We start from the raw sequence: 25,753 nt of genomic DNA, 5'->3' as shown, positions 1-25,753 counted from the left end.
TATTTGTAGGTAAGGCCCTGTGCACATCGCAATTTCACAGACTGTGCAGAAATCAACACTGCAATTTTTCCAACAGCAGGGACGCAGAAAGGTGCATCTGCACAAGCTGGTCTTGTGCTCAGGGCAGCTTGCTGCATGCAGCAGCAGCAGAATGGGGGCGGGGGTGAGGACGGACAGCAGGCTGGATGGGGACTTGGTTTTATCTGGTTTTATGCAAGGCACAGCAGCCAGCGCTGCCGCCACACGGAACACACAGCCACACTGAGCACAAGACCAGTGCATGAAGATGCCCGTTTCTACTTCTCTGCTGCCTGAAAAAAAATGGATGCAGTTTGTGGAGGGGAGGAGAGAGGAACAGATTCAGTGGCCTGTTTTATGTGAGGCACAGCAGCCAGCGCTGCCACTGCTTGGCACATGAATCACCATTGCCTCGGGAGGAGGACACGGGGAGGCAGAAGCGGCCATCCGTGCCCACCAGCCTTGTGCTCGGTGCAGCTTGTAGCACACACTCCAAGCAGCAGCATTGATGGCTAGTGTGCCTAGCAGACAACAGGCTGCTCCACTCGCCCCCAGAGTGCTGCTCCAGCATGGCACTGCCGTGCACTATGCGCCTGAGACCAGTGCTTCTGCCTCCCTGCTGCTGGAAGAGTCCAAGCAGTTTGAGAAGGACTCAGCAGCCATGCGTATTCTGTGAAAAAAAGCGACACTTTCCCGTGACACTGCCGTGAATCTTCAAAAGATTATCCAGGATGTCCACGAGGCCTTATGTATACAGGGCGGCTGCCACTCCTGTGACCAATAATGTGGTCCGACGACTCTCTCTGTTTATAGTTACTGCCTGTGTAATCCATCCAGCAGCATGGAGCAATATTACAAACGAGAGATATCATTAGGAATGTTATAAAACTGGGTGAAACACCTGCTCAGCCTTAACTCCAGCTTTATGAAGTCTTTTTATTTTTTGCCTAGGAATTTTTTAAGTTTTTAAATGTTTCGAAATCAGTCAGTAACAGAAGCACTGGGACAAGCAGTCTGAACTTCACTCCCAACCTTGGCTTTAGCCTCTAGACCGTACTCCCACCATCAAAAGAAAAGCTTTTATGACACTGTCCTTACCTTCTGACATGCGATTTGAAACAGGTGAACTATCTGGAAACGCTTGTTTATGACTGTCTGTATGGGTTCTTGTTGAGGGCATGTCCAGCAGGGACATTGGAGGGACACTATACTTGTGGTAAGTATTAGTAAGTAACTCAGTTATTTCCAATTCATCCTCTAAACAGGTTATTAAAGAATACACAACTGGTTCATTAGCCTCTGCAGACATCAAGGCCTTTCCATAGAGGAATTCAGCAATGTGTAAACGATAAGCCAGAGGTAGATTCTCATTGGTGGAATAAAATGCCACAATGGGTGCCTGATATGGGTATTTGTTATCCTCAGGAAATCTGATTTCAAGTTCGTACAAAGGAGAGATATCGCCATTAGATCTGAGGTGAGCGTCATCCACAGAATTCTGTAACGTTCTTGGTAGGTGCTTTGGAGGAGTCTCATGTTGGAATTTGCATCTTGAGCCAAACTTGCAGCCCCCTTGAAGGTAAAATTTACAGACTTTATTTAAAGTCTGTTTTTCCACATCTTTGGCAGCACTGTCCCTTTGTTTGGATTTGCTGACTTTATTTGTTAGGTGCTCCAGTTCCAATCCAAATATCCAAACTCTGTTTTTAATTCTTTCTACAAAGTTTTCTCCATAGATTGAATGGAGAGCAAAAGCCTCTTCCTGCCTTTGTTCCAAGCATTCTTCTATACTGGCCTGAACAGCTGCTTCTGAGATTTGCATCCTCTCTCCGTATTTTTCTGAAAAGCACTGCAACAGCAAGTGTTCCAAGGATGCCCCAATGTTACCATTGCAGGATCTTAGAATTGTCCGACAGCGCTCATTATCAAAGCCATACCTACAACAGAATGGAGGAAAAAATTGCAAAAGGCAATGACAAAAAAGCAATGAAATATGAAGTAACTGCAGATCTATTCAATTAAACTAATTTAATATAAGCTTATATGGAATAAGACATCATTACTATTTTGTTTGAAATATTTTGAGAGAATTTTAGTGCTCATGGGAGGTGCCAGACTGGCAACTATGAAAACAGAAGTCCATTGTTTAGCCAGCCCGTGATGGATTCACCCATTCAGTGAACGTTCCACATTTCAGAAAGTAGCTCATGACAGCTACAGGATTATTAAACCATACAGTGCAAAGTCAACTCTTCAGAAAAAGTTTAGTTACTTAGAGATAGAAAGCTTCCACATACAAAAAAATAGCTGATGACTGCTTACAAGGTACCCTGTGTGAACTATAATGACAAAGGAATTCTACGTTGTATAGAAATATTTGCTATTTGCCCATTGGGACTGCCAAAATTGAATACAAATACTTTCCATTTCCATTGACTATCCTGAATATTAGATTTTACAGTATCTATTTCTGTTTCTTGGAGAGACAACTGAAACCACCAAACGTAGCTACTGCTGCAAGACTGGAATGATTTATTATTTTAAGTGCATTCACAAAAGGGCTGATTCTGTTAGTCCTCTGCATGCCGAATTTCCACCGAAGTCAACGAGAGTACCAAGCACTGAGGGCTTAAAATACAGTTTCCAGGAGTGCAAGCGTATTATTTATTGTGAACGGAATCACCTAGAAAGTTTATGCACAGCAAATGAAGACACCTCACTTTCCACCATTTTGTGTTCATCTGGTTCAGAAACCACCCTTGTAGTTACTTCAGAAATCTCTTCGTCTGCTGACCAGCAAGGCACGTCATCAAAATAATCAGGTTTATCATCATCATCTGATGCAGCCATTCTGATAAAGAGATATCAAATCAATAATAGCATTATACATTTTAATTAGGGGTGTGTGTGTGTGATTCAAAATTATGGTGTTTCAAATAAAGGGAAAATTTAATAACATGCTGCTTTTATTTAGAATAGCTTGTCTGCTAAAATGTTATACATTACACATAACTGAGTTATGGCCACCACTAATTGGCAGAATGCAATTTCAAGAGCAAAAATATTGTACGCAGCAAACATTTGAAATGACGATTTTTTAAAATAATTCTTATCCACAACTTAGGAATCCTGGCTACATTTCCTAGAGAAGTCAAGAATTTCTATGAATCTGTTACAGGAGTGCAAAGAAACCAAAAACCTTCAAGAATGACCATCAGCAAAACAGGGAAGATCAAATTTGATATTCCTGATCATTCTGAAGTTAATAAAAAATAAGGACTTCTTTATACTTCATAAAGCACAACAACAACAAAAAAGAAAAAGGAACAAAGCCATTTTCTGCTCTTCAAGTCAACTTTAAAGAAATAAGGGAACAAGCAATTACTTTTGGAAGTGGTGGTAAATCAGAGTGCTTAAAAGCATTAGAATGGTGCACATTTTCTAACAATTTACATTTGGATAGTTCCTTTCATCTAAAGAAATCCCAAAGCACTTCAGACACCACACAATGCCACCGTGAGGTAATGATCTCTGGTGTGGAACATAGTAGCCATTTCATAGCAACAGTAATATTACACACCAGTTTGCCAAAAGGAAAGGAAGAAATTTTTTTAGGAAACCTATTCCAACATAGCAACTATGGAAATATATAGTATAGATGAGTTGTGGGGTTTTTTGGCTCCCGACTTTAAGGCACATCATTACATATTACAACAGTGCCCAGTGAATGATGGAAAAGGTTAGAGGCTTTCACATGCGAAATATTTCTCCTCTAAGCAAAGGTACACACGTAAAAAAACTGATCTAGCCAGGAATGGTTTTGTTTGTTTAAACTAACTCGGAACCAGCAGACAGCTCTTGTCCCTGCAGTTCTCGGAGGAGTTCTTTCACCCTTTGCTGATTCTCAGATGTCATATGTATGGTCTGCAGAGGCATCCTCGTTTCAGGTCTCTGTTTGCTTTGCCCTCCTCTTCTGATAACGCAGCTTGTTCTAAAAATTAAAAAAAAACACCCACACACAAATTCCATGTTTATTTATGTAACTGAAATTATACAGACTAATCAGATTCCAACATCAAGAATCCAACAGAAGGATTAAAGTGAGGGCTCCTTCAACACACAGGCACAATGGGACACTTGATTCTGTTTATGTGTTGGAGGGTCTTTAACAACAAATACACTTTTTTTGGTCTTATGTCAGATCCTCAGTGTTTTCAAGTCATTTGGCTAGATAAAATCTACTGCAATGAAAACTACACCGACAATTACTCAGGTAACAATGGTCTAAAAAATGCAGCAAGAACTATCCAAACCTGCTTAACTGCGGCAAAATCCCTTGTTTAATTGCAAGAAATACAAGCCCTGATTTACATGTTAAGGGAGGCTTTTACATTGGCGCTAACTTGAAAGAGAATAAATACACACACAAAAAGTATTTGAAGAGCATTTGTCTGTGTTTCTTTTTAAGTTATTCTATGTGTATGTGCTTTAATCTAAGCTGTTTACCCAGGTTTCTTATTATGTAAAATAAGTTAACTGGAAACTTTCCCAAGTATAAGAATGCCTATTCTCTTTACATTTCGCAACATTCAAAGGTGTTCAAAAAGTGGATTTGAAGTGTCCCACAAATCTTAGTCACATAGAAAATGAATAATAATGACCTGGATGCAACTGGCAGTTCCTCAAAGCAGCAAAAGTCATCCCCGTCATCCCAAGTTTTGCTTGACCCTTTCTTATTTCCACCAGCACGAGATTTGTTACATTGTCCTCTGCCTCTTCCTCCTCCTCCTCCGCTTCTGCCTTGTCCTCTTCCTCCGCCTCTATTCGGCCTTCCTCTTCTCTTCCCCGCTGAACTCATTTTCTCCTACTAAGGGAAAAAAAGCTTAAACAAATATTCTTATAATTATGCAATACAGTCCATGTTTCTTAGTGCACATCATACTCTTATTTATATGGTACAATAAAGGGTATTGTTAACAAATGGTCTGTTAGAAAATATGCCTTGTCTAATTCATAGGTCCAAGCACCAAGCGTACTCTTCTACAACAGTTGTTGTAAAATACAAAAGCATTTAACACAAAAGCTATTCTAGTCTATTGTGATAGCAGGTTTTTGCTAAAGTAGCTGTAGTGTTGGTGCTTTCGTTTCTTCATCTGAAAAATGAGTCTAGTAACAAAGCTTCGTGCTCACCTCTCTTCATCAGTAGATCTCAGAGAACTTTAAAAAGGCGGGTAAGTATTATTAGCCTGATATCACAGGTGGCCCAGCTATGGCCTCATGGAAACTTAGAATTCACATCCATTCAGCCAGAGTCCATCGGTGCCGACCCTTAAGCATTCATGAGTGCAAGCTGGGGTTTGCACCAACTGAGCTCACCAGGAATTAGCCCTGCTTGAAATACACAGACCCAATGGATCTGAATTCATCTTAGAGGGATCAGTGAGAAGCCACAGTGTTCTGCGAGTCTCCTGCCTCCTTGGCAGCTTTGGCCCCACTTTTTCGTACTACAATTCTAATGGGGACACAAAGATGGAACTTTCTAGGGCACAGATGACCCAGGGACAACCCTTAAAGGGGATCTCCACTGTGGAGAGGTGTCCAGTCTTTATTACTTTTCCACCCTAAAGTTTGCAGGGCTGGGAAGGATGAGGATGCATGTTCCCCTACCTCAGCTCTTCTTTAGCCTGCTCACTGCCCTAAGTAGATATCCATATTGCTGAGTGCCTTCTGCACTCAGAATCTGGGAGGATGTTGCCACAGACATGGTATACCTGGACTTTCTAAACTGAGATCTAAAGCAATCTGCATGAGGCACTGTAGTCTAGTGGAGAAGACATTAGTCTAACCATACCACTCAACCTTCAATCCTGCCATTACATGACACAAGCCATTAAAAACCTATGACAGAAGACCAAAATGTGGAACATCTGTATTTTGTTGCATATCCCAACATAATTAACACCCTATAATAATAGCTGTTCACTGTAACACCGATTTTACAGGATGTTTTCTCATTGCGGAATTCAATAAGCCAGTTTTTAAAAAAGAAAACGGCAGAGACAACTGCCATGATACGCGATCACAAAGACTGTTTACTTGGCAATTATCCAAACCAATGTTATACTGTACCGATGCAGCACATCTGGGGAAGACGCTCTATGTCGACGCGAGAGAGCTCTCCCATCGGCATAATAAAACCACCTCAGTGAACAGCAGAAGCTATGTCGGTGTGAGCAGCTCTTCTACCGACATAGCGCTATGCACTCGAGCGCTCATGTCAGCGTAACTTATGTTGCTCAGGGGGGTGGTTTGTTTGCACCGAGTGGCATAAGTTTTGCCAACATAGGCTGTAGTGCAGACACAGCCTTACTCTACAACAGAGTCTTATAATGGAAACGAGCCGCTATCTCAGCTAAAGAGAGGCTGTTGCCCCTCCAGAGTGGAGGAGGGAGTGCGTAGGTGGGCAGCATTGCTGCAAGGCCGCGCTAGAGAGGTACGAAGCCTGAGCAGGGCCCCCAGCAGGCGCACTGGGTATAAGCAAAGGTGCCTGATGCTGGTCACGGTCACTGTTGGGGCTGACATATCAGTGGGTTAAGACACCTTCCGGGTGGGGGGGGCGCGCGGGGGGGAAATTCACATCCAGTACAAGACATAAAACCAACTTAATCACTCCCAGTGACAGCACAGCCCCATATGGGACCCCCACCCGCCACCGCGACCCCACCCCCTACCAGACCCCCCACCCATAACACTCCCCACCCGCCGCGGGAGCCCCCCCGCCCCGCCACCCCACCCATAACACCCCCCTTGGGACCCCCCCAGCCCCGGCCCCGCACCACGACCCCCCCCGTAACGCCCCCCACCCCCGCGGGATCGCCCCGCGACCCCACCCATAACGCCTCCCACCCCCGCGGGACCCCCGCCGCCCCGCACCACGACCCCACCCGTAACGCCCCGGCGGGACCCCTCATTCCCGTAGGGCACCTGCACATAACCCCCCCACGCGGGACAGACCCTCACCCCACAGCACGCCCATGGGACCAGTCCGCCCCCCACATAACACGCGCCTGGGGGAGCCCCCCCCAAACAAAAACGCCCGCGGGGGACCCCCCGCTACACCCACCTGTCACAACTGGCTCCGAAGCCAGCCCAGCGCAGGCACCGCCGACCCGGAAGCGAAATGCCTTCTGCTTCCGGTGCAAGAGTCAATCTGTCCCCATAGCAACCGCAGACACCGCGTCCCAGGCATGGCCGGTGAGAGCCCCCCGCCCCCCGCCAGAGCCCGCCCCCCCGGACCCCCCACCCCCGCCAGAGCCGCCCCCCCGGACCCCCCGCCAGAGCCCGACCCCCTCCACAGCCCGCCCCCCCGGATCCCCCACCCCCGCCAGAGCCCGCCCCCCCCGGAAACCCCCCCTCCAGAGCCCGACTCCCCCGGACCGCCCCCGCCAGAGCCCCCCACCACAGCCCGCCCCCCCCGGAACCCCCCCGCCAGAGCCCGCCCCCCTCCACAGCCGACCCCCCCGAACCCCCCACCCCCGCCAGAGCCCGCCCCCCCGGACCCGCTTGGCAATTCAGACACGCTGAGGCCGTTCAGAACCGCGGCGCCCTGCAGCCGGATGTGCCCCCTGCAGGCCGGGCCATCACCGATCCCGGACAGGGGTGCCACCCTCCAGGATTGTCCGGGAGTCTCCCGGAATGGAAGATGAGTTTTCAATTAAGGATTCTGTCCTGTGATGAAACCTCCAGGAATCCCTCCAACCAACATGGGCAACCCTAATCCCGTGGCAAGGTGACAATAGCAACACCTGACCTTATGAACACAGGATCAGATTCCTGCTCCTTCCCGCTGCTGCAGGGGTTAGCGCAGACCTCGCAGTGCAGCTTGTTGACCAGGTAGCATCGGGTTTGCTCAGGGACCTACGCAGTTCTGAGCAGAGTACCCTCATACTGGTCTGTGTGTATGGGCTGCCTAGACAAAGTGATCAATTGCCCTTACGCTATTACTGGCTTTATAAATCCTTACACCATCATGTAGGCTCTGGCTATAATTCCTATCTTGTGTGTGAACCTCATTCTGATGAGTACCTGGATTCCAGAGTTGCCAGTTTTGCTTGGAAGCTTCATCACATGACATAATGTTTAATTAAAGATTAATCTTCAATTCCTGAACACTCCAGGACAACCCTGGAGCATTGGCAACCCTCCACGAAGCCCACCTTTTAACCATCCCACAACTGTATCTGATAGCTGCAGAAGGCTGTGCCTTTGTTGCGGTGGGTCCTAAAGTGTGGAACCCACTGTCTGAAACATCTGTTATTATTCATCTCTCCCCACATTTCTGAAAGAAAAAAACCCTCAACTTTTTTATTTCAAAGGGTTTTTTAATTGTGACTACTGTTGGTCCTATGTTTATTACATTTCCCCAACTATCAGTTTTTTCCCTTCTTTTTGTACAGGACGCTAACATTTGTGTCTGTCCTGAAGGTTGAGTGTTTCTTTTCATTATGTTTTTCTTGTATTTGACTTTGTTCTCATTAATTTGTATCACGCAGAACCCTGAGTGCCTTGGAGGAGGAATATGGACATTTTATAAATACAATTATATTATTGATTGATTCTAGTTTGTTTAAAGACTTGGATTTCAAAATGAGAGTAAAATAATGACACACCTTTTCTTTTAACAGGTCCTGAAGTTTATAGAATATCTTTTGTATTTCCAAATAATGACAAATATGGTAAGAAATTCTAGAGAGTTAATGCTTACTTATTCTTGTTGACTGTAATTTAAAAAATGGATAAAATATCTCAGAACTAGGGTGACCGGATAGCAAGTGTGAAAAATGGGGACACTTTTTTGGCAAGGGAGGTGGTATAGTTGGTTATATAAGACAAAGCCCCTAATACTGGGACATCTAGTCATCCTCATTAAAACTGAGTTTATGGTATCAAAAATGTGCTATATACCAACTTCATTGCCCTGACAGAGGTCAGATTTTTAAACCAAAATGCTTTCTTTAAAAGGGAAAAGAGAAACTGTTTCAACAACACGTCTTGCTGACTGTTAAAACTAAAATCCCTAAAGATTTGTGGAAACTAATATAAGTGAATTTGTTTTCTTAGCATTCCCTCCAGTTATTCCAAACCTTAAGACTTTGTTTACCTAAAACACCATTGCTTTGGTTGAGAAAACTGGATGGAACCACTTTCAGGGCAAAAAATCTGGCTCCATTGAAGTCAATGGCAAAACTCCAGTTGACCTCAGTGGGGCCAGGTTTTGATTCTGAGAGTTTACCATCTCAAACCCCAATCCTGCAATCAGCTCTGCACTGGGAGACTCCTGCACCTGTACGAAGGTCCGTTGACGTTAGTAGGGTTTGCACTGACGCGGCACTCCACTCACACTGACCTGATTCTAGCATTAGGGCCACAATCAGCCAGTGGAGTCAATACTACGTGATGCAAAGCAATTCTCTGATAAGACCTAATTCTGCTTCCACTGAAGTCAGCAGTGAAAATCCCATTGACCTCAATGGTGCAAGGTTAGGCTCATAGACTCAGGTGTGACTCCTTTGTTAGTCCATATTGGTCAAGGGAGTGGAAGAACATATCTGAGAATTCAATCTGAATTTCCTGTATGGCAGCATAGAACTTTATTATTGTAGGCCACCAGATTGTCCTATATTTGAGTGGCACTGATAACTGCGCATATAGAGACATAAGAACGGCCATACTGGGTCAGACCAAAGGTCCATCTAGCCCAGTGTGCTGTCTTCCGCAAGTGGCCAATGCCAGGTGCCCCAGAGGGAATGAACAGAACAGGGAATCATCAAGTGCTCCATCCCGTGTTGCCCAGTCATAAAATGTAAGGCCAAAAGGGACCATTCTGATCATCTAGGCCAGGGGTGGGCAAACATATTGGCCCGAGGGCCACATCGGGGAATAGAAATTCTATGATGGGCCATGAATGCTCACAAAATTGGGGTTGGAGTGCAGGAGGGGGTGAGGGCTCTGGTTGAGGGTGTGGGCTTGGCTGGGGCTGGGGATAAGGAGTTTGAGGTGTAGGAGGGTCTCTGGGCTGGGACCGAGGGGTTTGGAGGGCGGGAGGGGGATCAGGGCTGGGGCAGGATTGTGGGAAGGGATGCAGGTTTTGGCTGGGAGTGCAGGCTCTGGGGTGGGGCTGGGGATGAGAGGTTTGGGGTGCAGGAGGGTGCTCCGGGCTGGGATTGAGGTGTTTGGAGAGCGGGAGGGGGATCCGGGCTGGGGCAGGGGGTTGGGGTGTGGGGAAAGGCTCAGGGGTGGAGGCTCCGAGCAGCACTTACTTCAAGCAGCTCCCGGAAGCAGTGGCATGTCCCTTCTCTGGCTCCTACCCAGAGGCGCAGCCAGCCAGCTCTGCACACTGCCCCATCAGCAGGCACCGCCCCGTAGCTCCCATTGGCGTGCTTAGGAGCCGGAGTGGGTCCATGCCGCGGCTTCCAGGAGCTGCGTAGAGTGGCCCCAGACCCTGCGCCCCAGCCAGAGCAGGGCCCAGTCACGTGGTGCGGCTGCCGACCCTGCACCCCAGCTGGAGCTGACCTTCTGCATGACATGCATGACCCCCTACAAATCTTGTAGGAAAAAATCCTGCACAGGGAGTGAAATGGATTAAATAATAATAATAATTAATAATTGCTCTCTCTGACCTAATAGGTCTTTTGCATCTTTAACTTCTAGAGATTTATTCTAAGATTTAAGTTTTTTAGTTAAATACTGCCTGGTTCAAATGGAAATAACTGTTTGAATTTCAATATATTGAAAGTAACAGGGTTTCTCGGACTACTCTTTTGCTTCACTCGTTTTAGATGGTGAGTGTATAAGAACACCTGATGGTGCTCTTGAGAGGCATGGAGGTGGAGTTCATACCACCCCTAATGGAATTACTTACACAGGAAACTGGAAAAACGATAAGGTAATTTAAAAGTTCTCTATTTTAAACTTCTGTGGAGCTTCCAGTTACCATTAATGAATAGTTATCTAGTTTTAAAGAATAAGCCTTGGATTGTCTTTCTGAATAACTGAGACAAAATGAGTAAATATTGGAAAAGTTGGTTTTTGTTGCTGTTGAGAAAAAAATTGGTGCTACAGAGTGTGTAGCCCCTGTAATTAGACAAATAACAATGCAATTAGAAGGGAGCCTCTCCTGGCAACACTTGGTTTGGCATGGCATTCTTTTTAGTCTGTTGGGCTTTTTTTTAAAGATAATTCAGTAAAAAAGCTACATTAAAAGAATTTTAAACAAAGGGAAACTGACTTATCCATTTTGATTGTCGAAGCTGAGAGAAATGCAAGAGTAAACAGAGCATCAACAGCAACAAGTAAACTGTTAAGGTTTTGTAGTAGATGCAAGTTTGATGAAGCTGAGGTATGTATGGCCTATGGGGTGTGTATTGTATTGCTTTGGGGGTATGCATTGCTTGGAGTGCATTGTTGACACCATTGTAGGCATTATGAAGTTAGAAAGAAATGCACACGCCTTTTCTCTTAACTTCTTATTTCCATTCTATTAAGGTTTGGGATGAGAGTTTAAAAGCTGAGGCTCTCTGCTGAATGGACACAAAAGATCCCATGACACTTTTCATAAGAGAAGGGTTTACTGTATAGATACCTTGGCCAAAAACTTCTGAGACCCATCTGAAAACCTTGCACAACTGAGCCTGGGTAATCCCTAAAGAGTATTAGGTGCCCTGCCTGTTTTTATTTAATAATGGAGTACATTCAAAAAAAATTATCTGAAGACATGGGTATACATCAATATTTTAAGAATAAGTATTAATCCTCTTCCTCAACTCCTTGTTAAACATAGATGAATGGCATTGGAAGGCTTGAACATCCTTCAGGGGCAGTTTATGAAGGCGAGTTCAAGGACAACATGTTTCATGGACTAGGAACCTATTCATTTCCAAATGGAGCAAAGTACATTGGAAATTTCAATGAAAACAAGTAAGCTTAATGCCAAAGACACAAGAGTTGTTTAGGCTGCTCCCTCCAAACATGTGGGTTTTAATACTGCAAGATACTACATTTCCACACAAAGTTGACCGAATGTGGGAGTAGCTTTCTCTAGCCAGTGAAGGATGAGGCCATCTTGAAATTTTTCATTTTGTAGGGCGTCTTAATGAGCATTTGCAAGTTGGGGTGTAAATCTGCATTGCTGCAGCACACTGTGCACTAACTGTCCATGTGGACCCTGCTTCTGTGCACTAAAAGTTCCTTCGTGTGCATTGATGTGCAGCAGTTTGAAGCTGCGGTATTAGGAAACTTGTAACGTGCAGGAGCAGGGTCTACACGAACAATTAGTGCAGGCCCCGCTGAAGCATTGCAGATTGACACCCCCTACCTGCTCATTTAGACAAACTATTTGTACAGACATGGCCATAGATTCATAGTGTTTAAGGTCAGAAGGGATTAATGTGCTAGATTAAAAAGACCTTTAACACCCAGTATTTTCTCCCTGTCAGGGTACTTTTACACTGTAATTAAGTCACCTCTCAGTTTTCTTTTTGATAAGATAAACAGATTGAGTTCTTTAATTGTCTCACCGTAAGGCCTTTTCCCCATCTCAGAAATCATTTTTGTGGTTCTTTAGTCCACCGTCTTCAATTTTTCAACATTCTTTTGAAAATGCAGACAGCAGAACTGGACGCTGTATTCCTGTATCGGTCTCACCAATGCTGTATATAGAGATTAAGTCATCTCACTACTCCTTCTCCTCACCACTCCCTTGTTTACACATCCAAGGATAGCATTAGCCCTGTTTGCCAGAGCATCACACTAGGAATTGGTATTGAGTTACTTCTCTGCTATGATCCTTTTCAAAGTCACTGCTTTACAGGATCCAGTCCCCCAGCCAGTGCTTCATTTGTGTCAGCACTTGCCAGCACCTCTAGGTTTGAAAGTTCATAGCCCTAGCACCCCTGGGCTTGCTGCATCAGTTACGAATGTAAAAAAATTGCTTGAGCTCTTTCATAACAAATTAAGCACTGCCCCCAGTCTGTAGGTATGGCCTGCATTCCTTATTCCTCTATGTTTTAAGACAGAAGTTTAGATTCCAAAGTGATGAGGAAATGGTGCATCTGGAGGTATATTTTTTTTATCATTCAGATTAATGGAAAAGCTGTAGTGCTGACCTTATAAAACAACAGCTGAGTCTGTTGCTGCAGGGCTGTGAATGAGGGGTTTTGTATGAGGAAGAGATTGTATGTCCCTGAAACAGAAAGTGGATCTTGATTTCATAATAAGTGGATCTAATCAAAAAAATTGACTTTAAAACTGATGTCAACAGTGTTCATATTCATTCTCCTTAAATGAGTCTCAGCAAATTTGCTCAGGTTTGAAGTTAATACAAGATTTTATTTTTTTTTAACTACCACCTCAGTGTAGCGTTTGAAAAGCTAGCTGCATTTTTTCTGTATTGTTAACAAACAATGAAGAATCTTGAATCAGAATACAGTTTTGCTGGTGATGCACAGAGAGAACTGAATACACTAGTGCTAGTAATGTGACCAGTGATTATGGTATTTTTAAGGCATCAGTCCCTGCTGTCAGAATCCAATCAGATACCAAATACAAATCTGTATCCTAAAAACAAACCAGTATTTTTTGGAAAAGTAATATCACATTTATTTTAATGCTTTACAAGGAAAATCCATTTAAAATTACACCGCCCAGCATATGTAGTTGCTGGTTCAGAGTTTGTAATTTTAAACTTTATTTTAGGGATTTTGTATGCACTATGATATGAAACGCAAGATGTAAGCTTTCTGTGAGAACAAAGAGTGAGTGCCTACCATTTTGGCAAGGACATTTGGAAATACATCAAGATGGTGGCTCCCGGGTGTGTGTTAGGCCAGAACAATGCCCATACACCTCCTTAAGTGAGATGTAAGTGGTGCATAGGTCTCCTGTTGGCCCTTTGCACAGGGATGAATATCATCAGTTGTAAATATGTGGTCAATCCAGTATGCTCTTAGCTGCAGGAAGGATTGTGTGGTGTTGCTCTGGGTCCACATGTCAGCAATATTAGCAATAGTCCTTATTATTAGCAATATTCCTTGCTAGTGAACTTGTTCAGACATATCAGAGATCACTGTGTGAGCAAAAAATTTGTGAAGGGCAGTTGGTAACAAGCTCCTGGAATATGATCAGTTGACCAGTGGTTGGCTACTCCACAACAGAAGTTAGCTGGTTATCTACCACCATCGTCTGACCCAACATACTATGAATCTTCCTGGCATTCAAAGAATCTGTTTTCTATGCCACCGTCTTTATAGTTCTCTGTAATGTCTGAGGCTAGCTTGCAATTCTAAATACCCTGTGGTCCCTGACAACCCTTTCTAGGTTATCTTGCTAACTCTCAGGATTCCTTGAGAAAACTGAGATACCACCATGCCAGTTTGCAGCCACCACTATTCCTCTTGAGAAGTGAATGAGAAACTGGTCCCCCAGGACTGTTTTTAAAGTTTAATTTTCCATTGCCAAGGCATATTGGAGCATAGACATTGCTTCACTGAGGGAGTATTCAGATATTTTGACCTTGAACAGAGCTTTAAAATATCCACAGAGGCATGCTTTTTTGAGGAGAGAGTCCAAAATGGCTGTCACAGGAGTCTAGAAAACACTCCACTTTGCCTTGGCGCACCATAACAATGAGAATTGGTAGGGATGGGGAAAGGCAAAGAAAAGTTACATTTACAGCATTAAGATCACACAGTAACTTGCTTTATGTATATGTGCATCTTGCATGTACCACTAATAAAAATCAGGGTAAGTTCCATGGAGCTGAGTCCAGCTAACCTCAGATCCTGGCTGGGCAGTGACGGTGTGCCTTCACAGGCCACCTACTGGGAGAAAGTTGTAGGGCACCCACTAGGCTATTGGGAAGGGAGGTGTAGCCTGACTGGCCCACTTCTTTTGCCCTATATATTGCCCCTGTTGAAGTCTTTCCGGCTCCTAGGTCAGAGCTTTTATAGCTTAGAGTCATCGAGTTTGAGGCCAGAAGGGACCATCCAATCATCTAGACTGACCTCCTTTATTTCACAGACCACCGACACCACCCAGCGCCCACAGACTAAACCCAACAAACGAAATAGACCAAAGCACTCCAGCCCACAGGAGACTAAGCTATTATGCACCATAGGCAGAGAATAGGAGAGACCCAGGTGCACCAGTGCCCAGGGCCCTTGCAATGGCAGGGAGTTAGTTAAGTGAGATCTATCCAGATAATCCAGCAAGTGACCCACTCGTGTGCTGCTGAAGGCGAAAACACCCCAAGGTCACTGTCAGTCTGACCTGGGGAGAAATTCCTTCCCAACCCCACATGGCGATCAGTCAGACCCTGAGCATGTGAGCAAGAACCAGCCAGCCCAGCACCTGAGAAAGAGAACACTTGTTGGTGCCACCTCAGTGCCCTGGCCCACCCCAGCCAATGTCCCATTTCCAGCCTTGCCCATCCCACGTGCTTCAGATGAAGGAGACAAAAAAAAAATCGTGAATATATTGGGCAGAAAAGATCCCTTCCTGGCTCCCGGAGCATGAGTTTTAGGAACATCAGACAAACTGGAAGGGCTCCTGAGGCTATTGAGGAGATAATTACCACATGAAAAAGTTAGGGGAACTGCTTGCTCTGTAAGGTGGGGTGGCGGGGGGTGTTGGATTCTGGTGCCCCAACTCTTGCTGGTCTGTTGATCTATCTAGGTATTTCTAGAGCTCTCACCATTGTATTCACAGCACATTGATTGCATTCTCCATTAACAGATTGGTTTTATACTGTTACAGGCTGGAAGGTGAAGGAGAATTTATAGATACACAAGGCCTGGAATGGAGTGGCACATTTCATTACACAGCAGCACCAGGACTGAAGCTTAAGCTGGAAATGTAACTATTTTGCACTAAAGGTAACATGTATTAAATACTGTTGTTATGCTGCATTTTGACTTAATAGTTGTAACCAAGGTTTACAATAGCAACTGATGTCTTAACATATTCATTAGAAATAATTTCCCAGGCTACAGACTGTAAATAAAATTAACCAAACTAAACATTCCATTGTTTTTCTTTTCATTATGAAGTTCCATTTTATGGATGTCTAACAAATGATGTGAAACAATGGGTTGAATTTAAAACCAGAGCAGTTAATTACTTGTAATTAGTCTTGAAAATAATTTAGTTTTAAATCTATGGGAGACTGTATCAGGAATTTTAGCAAGTTTGAGTTTCAAAAGAAAACAGGACTCTGAAGACACCATTCGTCAATGAGAGAGGCCCTTTTATGCTTAATTTGTGCAAGTTGCAGAGAAAAAACCAGCAACTGTCCCACACAGCTGTGCTCACAACCGTGCACAAACACAGCATGATTGCACTTGCACAAAGTGCCACTAGTGCACCACACTGCCAGCCTATGCAAGTGTAGCACTACGGTTAGTCCTCCCGGTACAATCCCATAATGCTCCTGGCCACACTTCAGTAACAGCTCTGACAGCTCAGCGCTTTGGTTCCGTCACCTGCCAAGCGACTCACCTGGCTGCATACAGGCATTGGAACAGGTGAGGCGCTATGTAGCTGATCTTAGTGCCACCCTGATCCCTCAGAGTTCTAGGACAATTACAATTGTATTTTACATTTTTATTTGGCTTTGATCAGCACCGAGCTCTGTCCAGAACCGTACACATTTTGGTTTACACTTTAAAAAATAGAATGTTGTTTTACAGTTTAAAAAAGAAATTGTTGAATTTTTTTAGGCGGGGGAGGGGGAGAGAGTGAAAAGTGGGACCAATGACTCTTCAACGCCTGAAAAATGAGAGATCTTAATAAGCTCAGGCGCTACCTCCTCCTGCAGATGCAATACACTGCAGTGCATCAATGCTCTGATTTTATGGGGGCTGGGAGTGGCACCTCAGCGAGGCAGCTGCATCTCCTACCCTGAGGTCTGACAGACTGGGAGCAGAAAAAGGCACATTGAGTAACAACAGATACAAGACAAACCCCCAGCCCAAGTACATCCGAGTGTTCTCCATACCTCTCCACAACCCCATTGTCCCTAACGATCTGGGGTTTCCACTGCACGAGGTGGGGCAGAGGACGTGAGGGTAGAGATAGAAACGGTCACAAATGGACCCAGTTTGATCTCCTGCGGGAGCCAGGTCCAGACCAAACTGCCAAATGAGCTGAACAACCATACAGACTAATCCACCAATGAAAGAAATCAACAATGGCGAACAAGTGTGCACCACAGTGCCCGAGCATAAAAAGAACAACAATAAGTAACTGACGAGGACAGAAAGAGGCAAATCCAGGAAAATATCAGATCAAAATGTATCAGAATGCTGTTCCTTGCTAAAAATCAAGTTTTGGAGCAAATTCAGACCTAACCTGTTTTGAAAAGCCCAAGCTCTTTGTCAGCTGTTTGCAAACAGGACGTGCTGATCTGGGATAAAGCACAGAGGGATGCTTCACTTTTGAAAATTAAAAAACTCTATTGACTCATCCCCAGTCCTGGTATTTGATGGTATTTCCCAAACTGTAGCCATATCAATAGATGTCAGAAGCGGCAGTCTCAATGAGCTGCTACTCCAGGCCTATGACCCTGATTGGCGACCCATAGCATATTGTTCCAGATGGCTTTCAAGACTCCAAAGCCAGATTTGCTCAAAAAAAGAACATCTGCTGAGCTTATAGGCCTTCAAGAGAGTCACCAGGTATTGGCAGGGATTTGATGATGTCCAGCTAGTGACAGACCCCAAGCTGCTCATTATGTTCACATACACCTAAGACCTAGACAATGTTCCCCTTAGATGCCAAGGATTGCTCATGTGCCAGATGTGATATAAACCTAGTGCAGAATATGCAGCAGAGGAGCCCTGGTGGTGGCTCATATCTTACTGAGGAGCCTTGCTGGCCACCTAGATTTTCCAGGAATTGGAATGATACAGAGACACACATGGGGCCTGCTTGCTTCACCACAGAAATTAGAATTGATTCAAATAGCCTCTACTGCTGATTCACAATTGCAAACTGTATTCAAGTGTGACATCAGAAATGGCTGGCCCAGTTACTTACCAGGCGTCGCACACACAGTCCATGACCTTCTCTGTAACCAGAGAGGCACTCACTGCAGCTGAAGGCCAGATTACCTATGCTGTCTGATAAAGAACCATTTTTAGGTGACAGCTATTTGTTCCGAAAGGTGTCCAGAAAAGGCTTCTGGCTCCCCCAAGAGCTTTGGAAATAAGTCATTCTTGTGGCAGGGAGCTTATAATCAGCAGTGTTGCCAATTCTCATGATTTTGGGTGTTTTACTCAAAGCCACAGCTCCTGGGGGAGAGGTGATTAAGTGAGAATCTCAGCTTTCATTAAAACAAAAATTATACTAAATTTTTAGCCCTCGTGGCTGTGGTGAAAGGCTGGATAAATATGACCCCTAAAGCTCAAAAACTAGAAGGTGAATTAAAACAACTCAACATTTACCATCTGTTAAAAGTCTCATAATTTCTAAGCAAATCTTGTGATTTTTGGGGCCTGGCTCATCATGTATGATGGCTCAGGGCTGGTGATACTGCAGTTCTTATCTCAGGTACTGTAAGGGGCTCTCTGTAAAGGATTCCACAGCCCTCTTCTTTGTGTGGTCTCCACGTTTCTATCCTGATGCACAGCCATGCAGCCATCAGTCTTGCCCAACAGCTCATAAACTGTGGAACTGCTGACTAGAGCTGGTCAGGAATTTTCTGACAAAACAGAGTTTTGTCAGAAAATCCCAGTTTCTCAAACTGGAAATGTTTAGTGGAGACCTCTTGAGTTTGACAAAACTATTATCAAATCACAGGCAGGGTTCCACTGGACTCCTGCCTTGTTTCCTGGAGGGCCATTGGGGACCCTGGCTTCTAGAGTCTGCGGCTCCAGGGCTGCTCTGGAGCTGGAGCCAGTGGGAGCCTGGCAGCTGCAGATTGAATTAGATACTATTCTTGTTGGTTTCACCACTGCTAGTCACTAAAAGCAGTCATGAAACTGACAAGAATCATGTCAGTTTCATAAGTCGCTGCCAAGATCTGGGGATGCATCAGTGTTTCTGAAATGAATATTTCATGGAATTCCCAGCTTGTGGTTTTGGACTGAACTGGAACGAGACCAAATGTCACAATATCCGGCAAATCGGGAGTTCTGTGTTTGGGCCAGCTCTACTGCTGATGTCATCGGGCTTCGGGATCTGTGAGTGTGCTGCTCCCTGAGGCTGCTGGAAATGTGGGGGGGGATTTCTGGGGCCATGTGACCCCAGTCCTAGCTTTGTGGGAGTGGAGCAGAAGAGGGCTCAGCTACCCGCTGCTCATCAGTACTGCTGGCAGTGGCTTCTGCTACATCTCTGCCATCTGGAAGATGCTCCCCCTGGGAAGTTCCATACAGTGCTTGAGCTCCAGGATACTCCTGGAAGCATTCATTCTTCCCCTTCTGGGCTATGCACCAGCTGCACATGGGCCCACCAGCAGCAAGTCTCGGTGTCCTAAATTCTTGATTTAAGCAAGGCATCGTCTTTTTGCAGGCCTGCTAATAACTTAGGAGTCAGCCTCTCCCTGTCCTTGAAGCTGTTTATCTGGGACTCTTTTTCATTAAGCTACTTACTTTGCTCCACAGTGTTTGTACTCGAGTGGGCTGCACAGTTCTGAATTTCAGTTACCTCTGCCTGAAGGGTGCCTCTGGACCGGACTTTGTCCTGTAGCTGCAAGAGCAAGTTCTTCTTTTCTTGTTGTTCATCGCTCCTATGCTGGGTGTTGTTGCTTCTACTCTGGCTGCTCCCGTGGAGTGTCTCACTGGAATAACAGAAATCTTTTCCTGATCCCTTCACGTTTGAGATGAGTTGTCCCTCCTCCCCACAAGCATTCTGAATGTCCGTAGGGTCTCTCGAGTGAGTGCTGCAGAGCCGTAAGGGGGCAGAGGTGGAGCGCTGCTAATCCAGTTCCCCTTCACTTTTTTCTGTTGAAAATTGATCATAGTCTAAGGAGAATCCAAAAATAAATGGTTGCTGCTCCCCTGTGCTGCCACTCGCCCTGCTGGTGCTGCCCTCAGTCTTCATGTCTGCACTGCAATTAAAACCCACAGCTGACCCATGCCAGCTGACTCCGGCTCGTGAGGCTCAGGTGAAGGGCTATTTAACTGCAGTGTAGACAGTTGAGGTCAGGCTGGAGCTCGGGCTCCGGAACCCCGCTAGGGCCACACCTGCCTTTGTGTGCACGAACAAGGGAGGAGAAGGTGCCAAGAGCCTCTCCTGACCTCTGCACTCCCAGGAACAACAGGAGCTCAGGAGTGGCACGGAGTCCGTGCTACTGTGGGGTAGAGAGGAGGTGGGGGCCATTTTCTACTTGCCTAGCCAAGCTGGAATGGAAGGCATGCTGCACCCTCTGAGCCTGGCCCAGTCAGAAACAAGGCTGTTGCTTCAGGCCCTGGGTTAGCACACTTTCCAGGGCTACAAAGCGTCCTTCTGCAAAAACGTACAATTCTAATGTAAAAAAAAATCCGCATCGTCTTCTGCCGAACACACAGTCCTGAGTTACCCACGGGGATGTGACCTGAAGCTTACATAATTAGAAGGCATTTGTGATGCCCGCATTTAAAATGAGTGATTAGCATGTGACTGTCCCATTCTGGGAAGCATCAGGCTACCATTGCATTCATCTCTCTTTTTTATACAGTCCCAACCCAGACAAGTGCCACCACTGAAGGAGCTTTTACCTAGCCTTGGGTAAGTTTAAAATATCCTGAGCTTCGGGTCTAGAATTGTTTTAGTAATGGCATTTTTCATGCTAGTGGGAAAAGCTAGTGGCATGTGTTTATTAGGTGTTGGATTTACAGCACATAAGCAGGTAGTTAGGTATTTTCTAAGAGCAAAAATCATTCCTCAGTTGTTGGATTCACTGCAATTATTTCTGGCTAATTTCTTTTCTTGCCTGTGCAGTGTCCCAGATTGCCAAACAAACTTTTAAGGATTTGTATCTAAACTATCAGAGTAAGGGTAAAGAGATCTAACAGTCCATACCATTTAGCAGCAAAACTGAGATCTGAATTGGAAGGCATGCTCATTTGAAATATATGTATGTAGATAAAATTAGAATTAGTCAGACTCTGGGGGTAAAATGATACAGGAAATCATTTGTTTTTTACCCTCCGAGGAAATGTATGCTCTTTATGGGCACTGGATAGCTAATACAACAATCAGTTGTGAAATGGGAACTATGCAAATAAGGTTGCAGATAGATTCTGACACAACGTATTTGTTAACTAGATTTGTTAAAGAAGGCAACGCACTGAAGATCCCTTGGGGAGCAAAGAGAAAAAAATGATTACCAACAAAAATGGATAACTAGCTTTCCTTTGTATTTAGTACAGTGAATTCATGATTTCAGAAACTGAATGTGACCAAAAGCCAAATGAATAGTAGCCATGCAGCCAGCATATTAAGTCTAGCTTGGGTTAAAACTTTATCACTAACTTATTGATGCTCATGCATTGTCGTCTCTTTTTTAAATAACTGATCATTTCCCCAATCTGTGCCATCCTGAGCTGCATCTGCATATTGGTAGAAAGGCAAGTACACCATTGCTGCAGAAGCTGTGGTTCATAAAAGAGAGTGGGGGTTATGCACCCTCTTCCTGGCTCCAGATCCATGCACAGAGGGAGTATTTCATGCATAGATCCCCTCCTTTCGGTGTTGTCTCTTCCACAGCACTTTCTCCCTCCATGGACAGTTCAGGGATCCACAAGAGCATAGGGCGAGTTGGGATCACAGGAAAATTCCCATCCTTCCCTCTGTCTCAATGCCCCACATTCGATCGGCTGAGAAGTCAATGCAAACTCCTGCTGCATTAACTTTTGCACAATGACTCCTCTGTTGTGGGGAGCAGGGGAAGCTTCAGGGGGAGTCACTAGTGGAGGAGGCCACAGCAGTGCAGCGCCACTGGAAATTGGCGGGGTGAGAGGCCAAGGCTGCCAGAGCTGGGGCAGGACGGACACTGCTGCGGTTGGCTTTGGTTCCTGGGATCTCTGCTGATTTGGGGGGATGTGTTGATTTGAGGGGAAGAACCCTGTTCTTTCCCCAGGGAGGAGGGAAAATGCCACTTCTTTCCCCAGTGGAATGATGTGGCAAAACTCAGTGAGAGGAACCTGATTTTAGCTCCCTCTCTGGGGCCTTCCTGCGGGGTGTCTGCAGGAGGAGGCGAGCGTCCCTCAGTGACAGCTGCAGCCAAAGGGCTGCAAAGCATTAGGCAGAAAAAGCCTTCCTAGCCTAATTTCTTGCTCTCCCTAAACTGTCCCTTTGCTACATCAGGTTTGCCATGGTAGGTCCCTGTGGTACCTGGGCTGGGATGTTCTGGAGAGGCCCCATCACTGGGCTCTCTGAGCAGCACCTGGCAAGTGTGGCAAAATAGGAAGAACAAGCTCAGTCTCTGCCTTCTTTGTCAGTTTGTAGGAGAAGCAGTTTGATCGGCCAATTGTGTGAGTGAGAGAAAGCATGATTGTGACTGGGGGGAAACTCAGCTGCAGAGATGAGCTCTGCATTTTGTTGTGAAGCTGGCCCATTCCATGGTCGTCATCATCTCTTCTGATAGCAAGTCCCATGGTCCAGCTCCAGCTCCTGGGAACATTTTGAGCCCCATGCTGGGTTCAGGGTTAGGGTTAGGGTCACCTATTGGCCGGCAGTTGCATTGTTCCAGTTGAATGCCGCTGAGGTGAGAGGCTCTTTCAGGCAGTCGGGGCCAAGGGCCAATCCCATGGATGGCTTTGGTTATGGGTGGAGAAGTTGCACTGTGCTCACTATATATTGGGGAGCCGGTATTACTGCGCTGGGATGTGTAGCTGGGCAGATGGGTTGCTGCGTTTTGCACCAGTTAGACTTTTCCTAGCTCTGATCGATGTGTTACAATAATCTAACCTGGAGGCTGGAACTCTGCAAACCACTATCTCCAGGTCAGCATCTTGTAGAATGAGGTGCAGTCTTCTGGCCAGTTGGAGATGGAATCGGGTGTTTTGTGTCTCCAGGGCAAAGCAGTCTCCCAGTCAGGAGGCTCTGGCTGGGAGTTGTTCCCTCAGTCACTGGTCCTTCTGCCAGACAGAGCAGGGCTATTGCTTGCAAAGCATGCATGGGAAGCCAGATCCCCAACTGACCTCTCCTTTTGCTTGTATCCCATGGTCTGGGGAGATATCTTAGGTCTCAATGTGCCTTTACTCCTCAGTAAAGTATCTTTCGGCCTATGTGTGGTCACCCCAAGTTCTCCCAGGGATATTTACCGATGCTCCGTTTGCCATTGCATATGGCAGTGGCTCTCAACCTTTCCAGATGACTGTACCCCTTTCAGGAGTCTGATTTGTCTTGCATAGCCCCAAATTCTAGCTCACTCAGGAGCACCAGAATGGGGAGGTCTTGTTTCCCCCCAACCCCCAGACTTTTAGGAAGACTATGTCACCCCGACCTCACTTAAAAACTACTTGCTTACAAAATCTGACAGAAATACAAGTGTCACAACACACTATTACTGAAAAAATGCTGACTTTCTCATTTTTACCATAGAATTATAAAATAAATCAACTGGACTAGAAATATTGTCCTTACATTTCAGTGTATAGTATATAGCGCAGTGTAAACAAGTCATTGTCTGTATGAAATTTTAGTTTGTACTGACTTCCCTTAGTGCTTTTTATGGAGCCTGCTTTAAAACTAGGCAAATATCGAGATGAGTTGATGTACCCCCTGGAATCTCCCTGCGTACCCCCAGGGAGATGCGTACCCCTAGTTGAGAACCACTGGCATATGGCACATGGCCTAAATCCTGTCCCAACGGTCCCCAGCACTCTGAATTCTGCACAGGGATCCATTCTGCCCAAGAGGCACAAGAAACAGTCACCAGATGAGACTATTAAACTGAATCCAATCGATCAGTGCTTTTAATATTTAACTTCATTAGGGGCAGCGTCCCTCAAAGTCCACAGGCCCTTCCTGTGTGGTACGCTGTCCTCCTGACTGCTGGGAGGGGCTCCCATCTCCTCACCTTCAGGCTTCTGGGAAGAAGAGACATGCTGGGTGACTCATATCCAAAGAGCGTGACACAGACCAGCTCTCTTTTTTTTTTTTTTTGGGTGGGGGGTCCGAAAGACTGTGGGGGCAGTCCTCAGTAGCATCAACTTCCTAGTCTGCAGGGGGCCAATGAGGTAGTCTGGGATTTGGAATGACCTGATCCCTCTGGTGAAACCCTGGGGTGCTTTACCAAGGAGAAGATTGTGCTCCAAGGGGACTGTAAAGGGGTGGAGAGGAATGCTTGTGCTCTCTGTGCGGGAGTGAGCTGGAAAGGTAGTCATGCTCTTTGGGCCTGATTTTCAGGGGTGCTGCACACTGACAGCACCCAGTAACCTCAAGGAGAGCTACAGGTGTCCATCGCCTCTGAAAGTCAGGGGGGCTGGACAGCATTGAGCAGCGGTGAGACCAGTCATAAACCCTGTATAATGAGCATCTCTTGAGTGAATAACTCGGCCCATAGACAGGCTTACGAAGTGTTCAGCAGACAAATGTCAGTAGAATGCAGAGAGGGGCACATGCTTCTTTGCACTGCCGCTCATGTGCTTTAATCGGTGCATTTCCGTAAGTACTCATCAAATGCTTCAGAACAAGGTTGTTTTGCCTCAGAGTTTAACAAGCCACGAGGCCTCTCTCCTTGGCTAGGAAAGAGTCTAAAGGGGGTAAGCAGATGGAAACCTACCCACCCACCTCTTCTCTGCCAGCACCTGGTCCTGAGAACATGGCGTTTATGAAAGACTAAAGGGAGAGGGGTTCTGTGCTGTCACCATGTCTCTGTAGTCCCTCCTGGGACATGTGAGTTCAACTTGTTCTCTCTCTCCTTCAGTGTTTGCTCTGAATGTCTGCCTCAAGATATTCTAGCTCAATAACCCCCTTATACTTGTTCTGAAAACAGGGCTTGGATCATCCAACTCCTCATTGAACTCACATGCTAGTTATTCCAAAGTGAACAATAAAAGCCCTCTGAAGTGAGGCCAGAGCCAGAACTCCCCAGGGAGGACGAGCAGCAAAGCACAGCCATGGATTCAAACAAACAAGAAGGTAAAGTGCACTCTTTGATAGAGGTTAACTAAAAAACAAAGCCCTCTCCAGCAAAGAAATCACTCCTTTGGAAAACACAACCCAGCTCTGTAAGAGAGACCTTTCGGAAAGAGAGATTTTCAAAAGCTCTCAGCACTGCTCTAATGCTGCTCCTTCTGTAGCCATTGGTAAATCTACAGTTGACTTCAGACCAGCGCTGAGGCCCAGATCCCTCAGAGTTATTTAGGCATCTAATTTCCATTTATTTCAATAGGAGTTAAGAACCTAAATACCTTTGAGGATTTGTGCCCGAGTGCTTTGGAAAATACCACTCATTTCATCTAGAAACCAAAAATGTTTTACTCTAGTCTGGGGGGTGTGGGGGGAGGAAGGAGGGTAGGGGGTAGAACTATCCATTACCTTGTCAAATTATTAAAAAGTAAAAGCTAATAACAAATGTAGAACGTATTTTAAAAAGTATTTCTATACAGAAATTAGGAGTTCAAAGGAGATCTACAAGGGCTTCGTATTGGTCACATTCTTTGTATTGCAGATATTTTCAGTTTGAATTGCTCACCTGGGGAGAAGCTGATTTTATTAATGAAAGCATTTTATATCACATAGGCCTTAGGCC

General features: G+C 45.5%; 3 protein-coding genes across 5 annotated transcripts in view; 2 read left to right on the top strand and 1 right to left on the bottom strand.

Annotated features, from left to right (window-relative positions):
• The window catches only part of DHX57 (DExH-box helicase 57), a 31,022-nt gene extending 23,745 nt beyond the window's left edge, over nucleotides 1-7,277 (bottom strand). Inside the window, exons 1-5 of one of the 2 annotated variants that reach the window (XM_074949762.1) lie at nucleotides 7,142-7,277; nucleotides 4,680-4,885; nucleotides 3,857-4,009; nucleotides 2,702-2,869; nucleotides 1,117-1,955 (exon numbers count right to left, since the gene is read on the bottom strand). In XM_074949762.1, coding sequence (XP_074805863.1) covers nucleotides 1,117-1,955; nucleotides 2,702-2,869; nucleotides 3,857-4,009; nucleotides 4,680-4,876 — 1,357 coding nt within the window. In that variant the 5' untranslated portion in view covers nucleotides 4,877-4,885; nucleotides 7,142-7,277. The remainder of the gene's footprint in view (nucleotides 1-1,116; nucleotides 1,956-2,701; nucleotides 2,870-3,856; nucleotides 4,010-4,679; nucleotides 4,886-7,141) is intronic. The other variant, XM_074949763.1, reaches the window with a different exon arrangement.
• MORN2 (MORN repeat containing 2) lies at nucleotides 7,209-25,108 on the top strand. Of its 2 annotated transcripts, XR_012638954.1 has the most exons (7): nucleotides 7,209-7,272; nucleotides 8,703-8,753; nucleotides 10,857-10,963; nucleotides 11,858-11,994; nucleotides 15,829-15,947; nucleotides 20,729-20,778; nucleotides 24,995-25,081. XR_012638954.1 is itself a non-coding variant. In XM_074949766.1 (6 exons), the coding sequence occupies exons 1-5, from the start codon at nucleotides 7,266-7,268 to the stop codon at nucleotides 15,929-15,931; spliced, it is 405 nt and encodes a 134-aa protein (XP_074805867.1). In that variant the 5' UTR covers nucleotides 7,209-7,265; the 3' UTR covers nucleotides 15,932-15,947; nucleotides 24,995-25,108. The 2 variants fall into 2 exon arrangements, 1 of the variants encoding a protein (XP_074805867.1); XM_074949766.1 differs by lacking the exon at nucleotides 20,729-20,778 and having other exon boundaries at nucleotides 24,995-25,108.
• The window catches only part of ARHGEF33 (Rho guanine nucleotide exchange factor 33), a 47,601-nt gene continuing 42,579 nt past the window's right edge, over nucleotides 20,732-25,753 (top strand). The window contains exons 1-2 of the mRNA XM_074949764.1: nucleotides 20,732-20,778; nucleotides 24,995-25,140. Of these exons, the coding sequence (XP_074805865.1) occupies nucleotides 25,119-25,140 (22 nt within the window). The 5' untranslated portion in view covers nucleotides 20,732-20,778; nucleotides 24,995-25,118. The remainder of the gene's footprint in view (nucleotides 20,779-24,994; nucleotides 25,141-25,753) is intronic.

Source organism: Natator depressus, chromosome 3 (assembly GCF_965152275.1).
Source record: "Natator depressus isolate rNatDep1 chromosome 3, rNatDep2.hap1, whole genome shotgun sequence".
Taxonomy (NCBI): domain Eukaryota; kingdom Metazoa; phylum Chordata; order Testudines; family Cheloniidae; genus Natator; species Natator depressus.
This window is presented reverse-complemented; position numbering and strand designations above follow the sequence as displayed.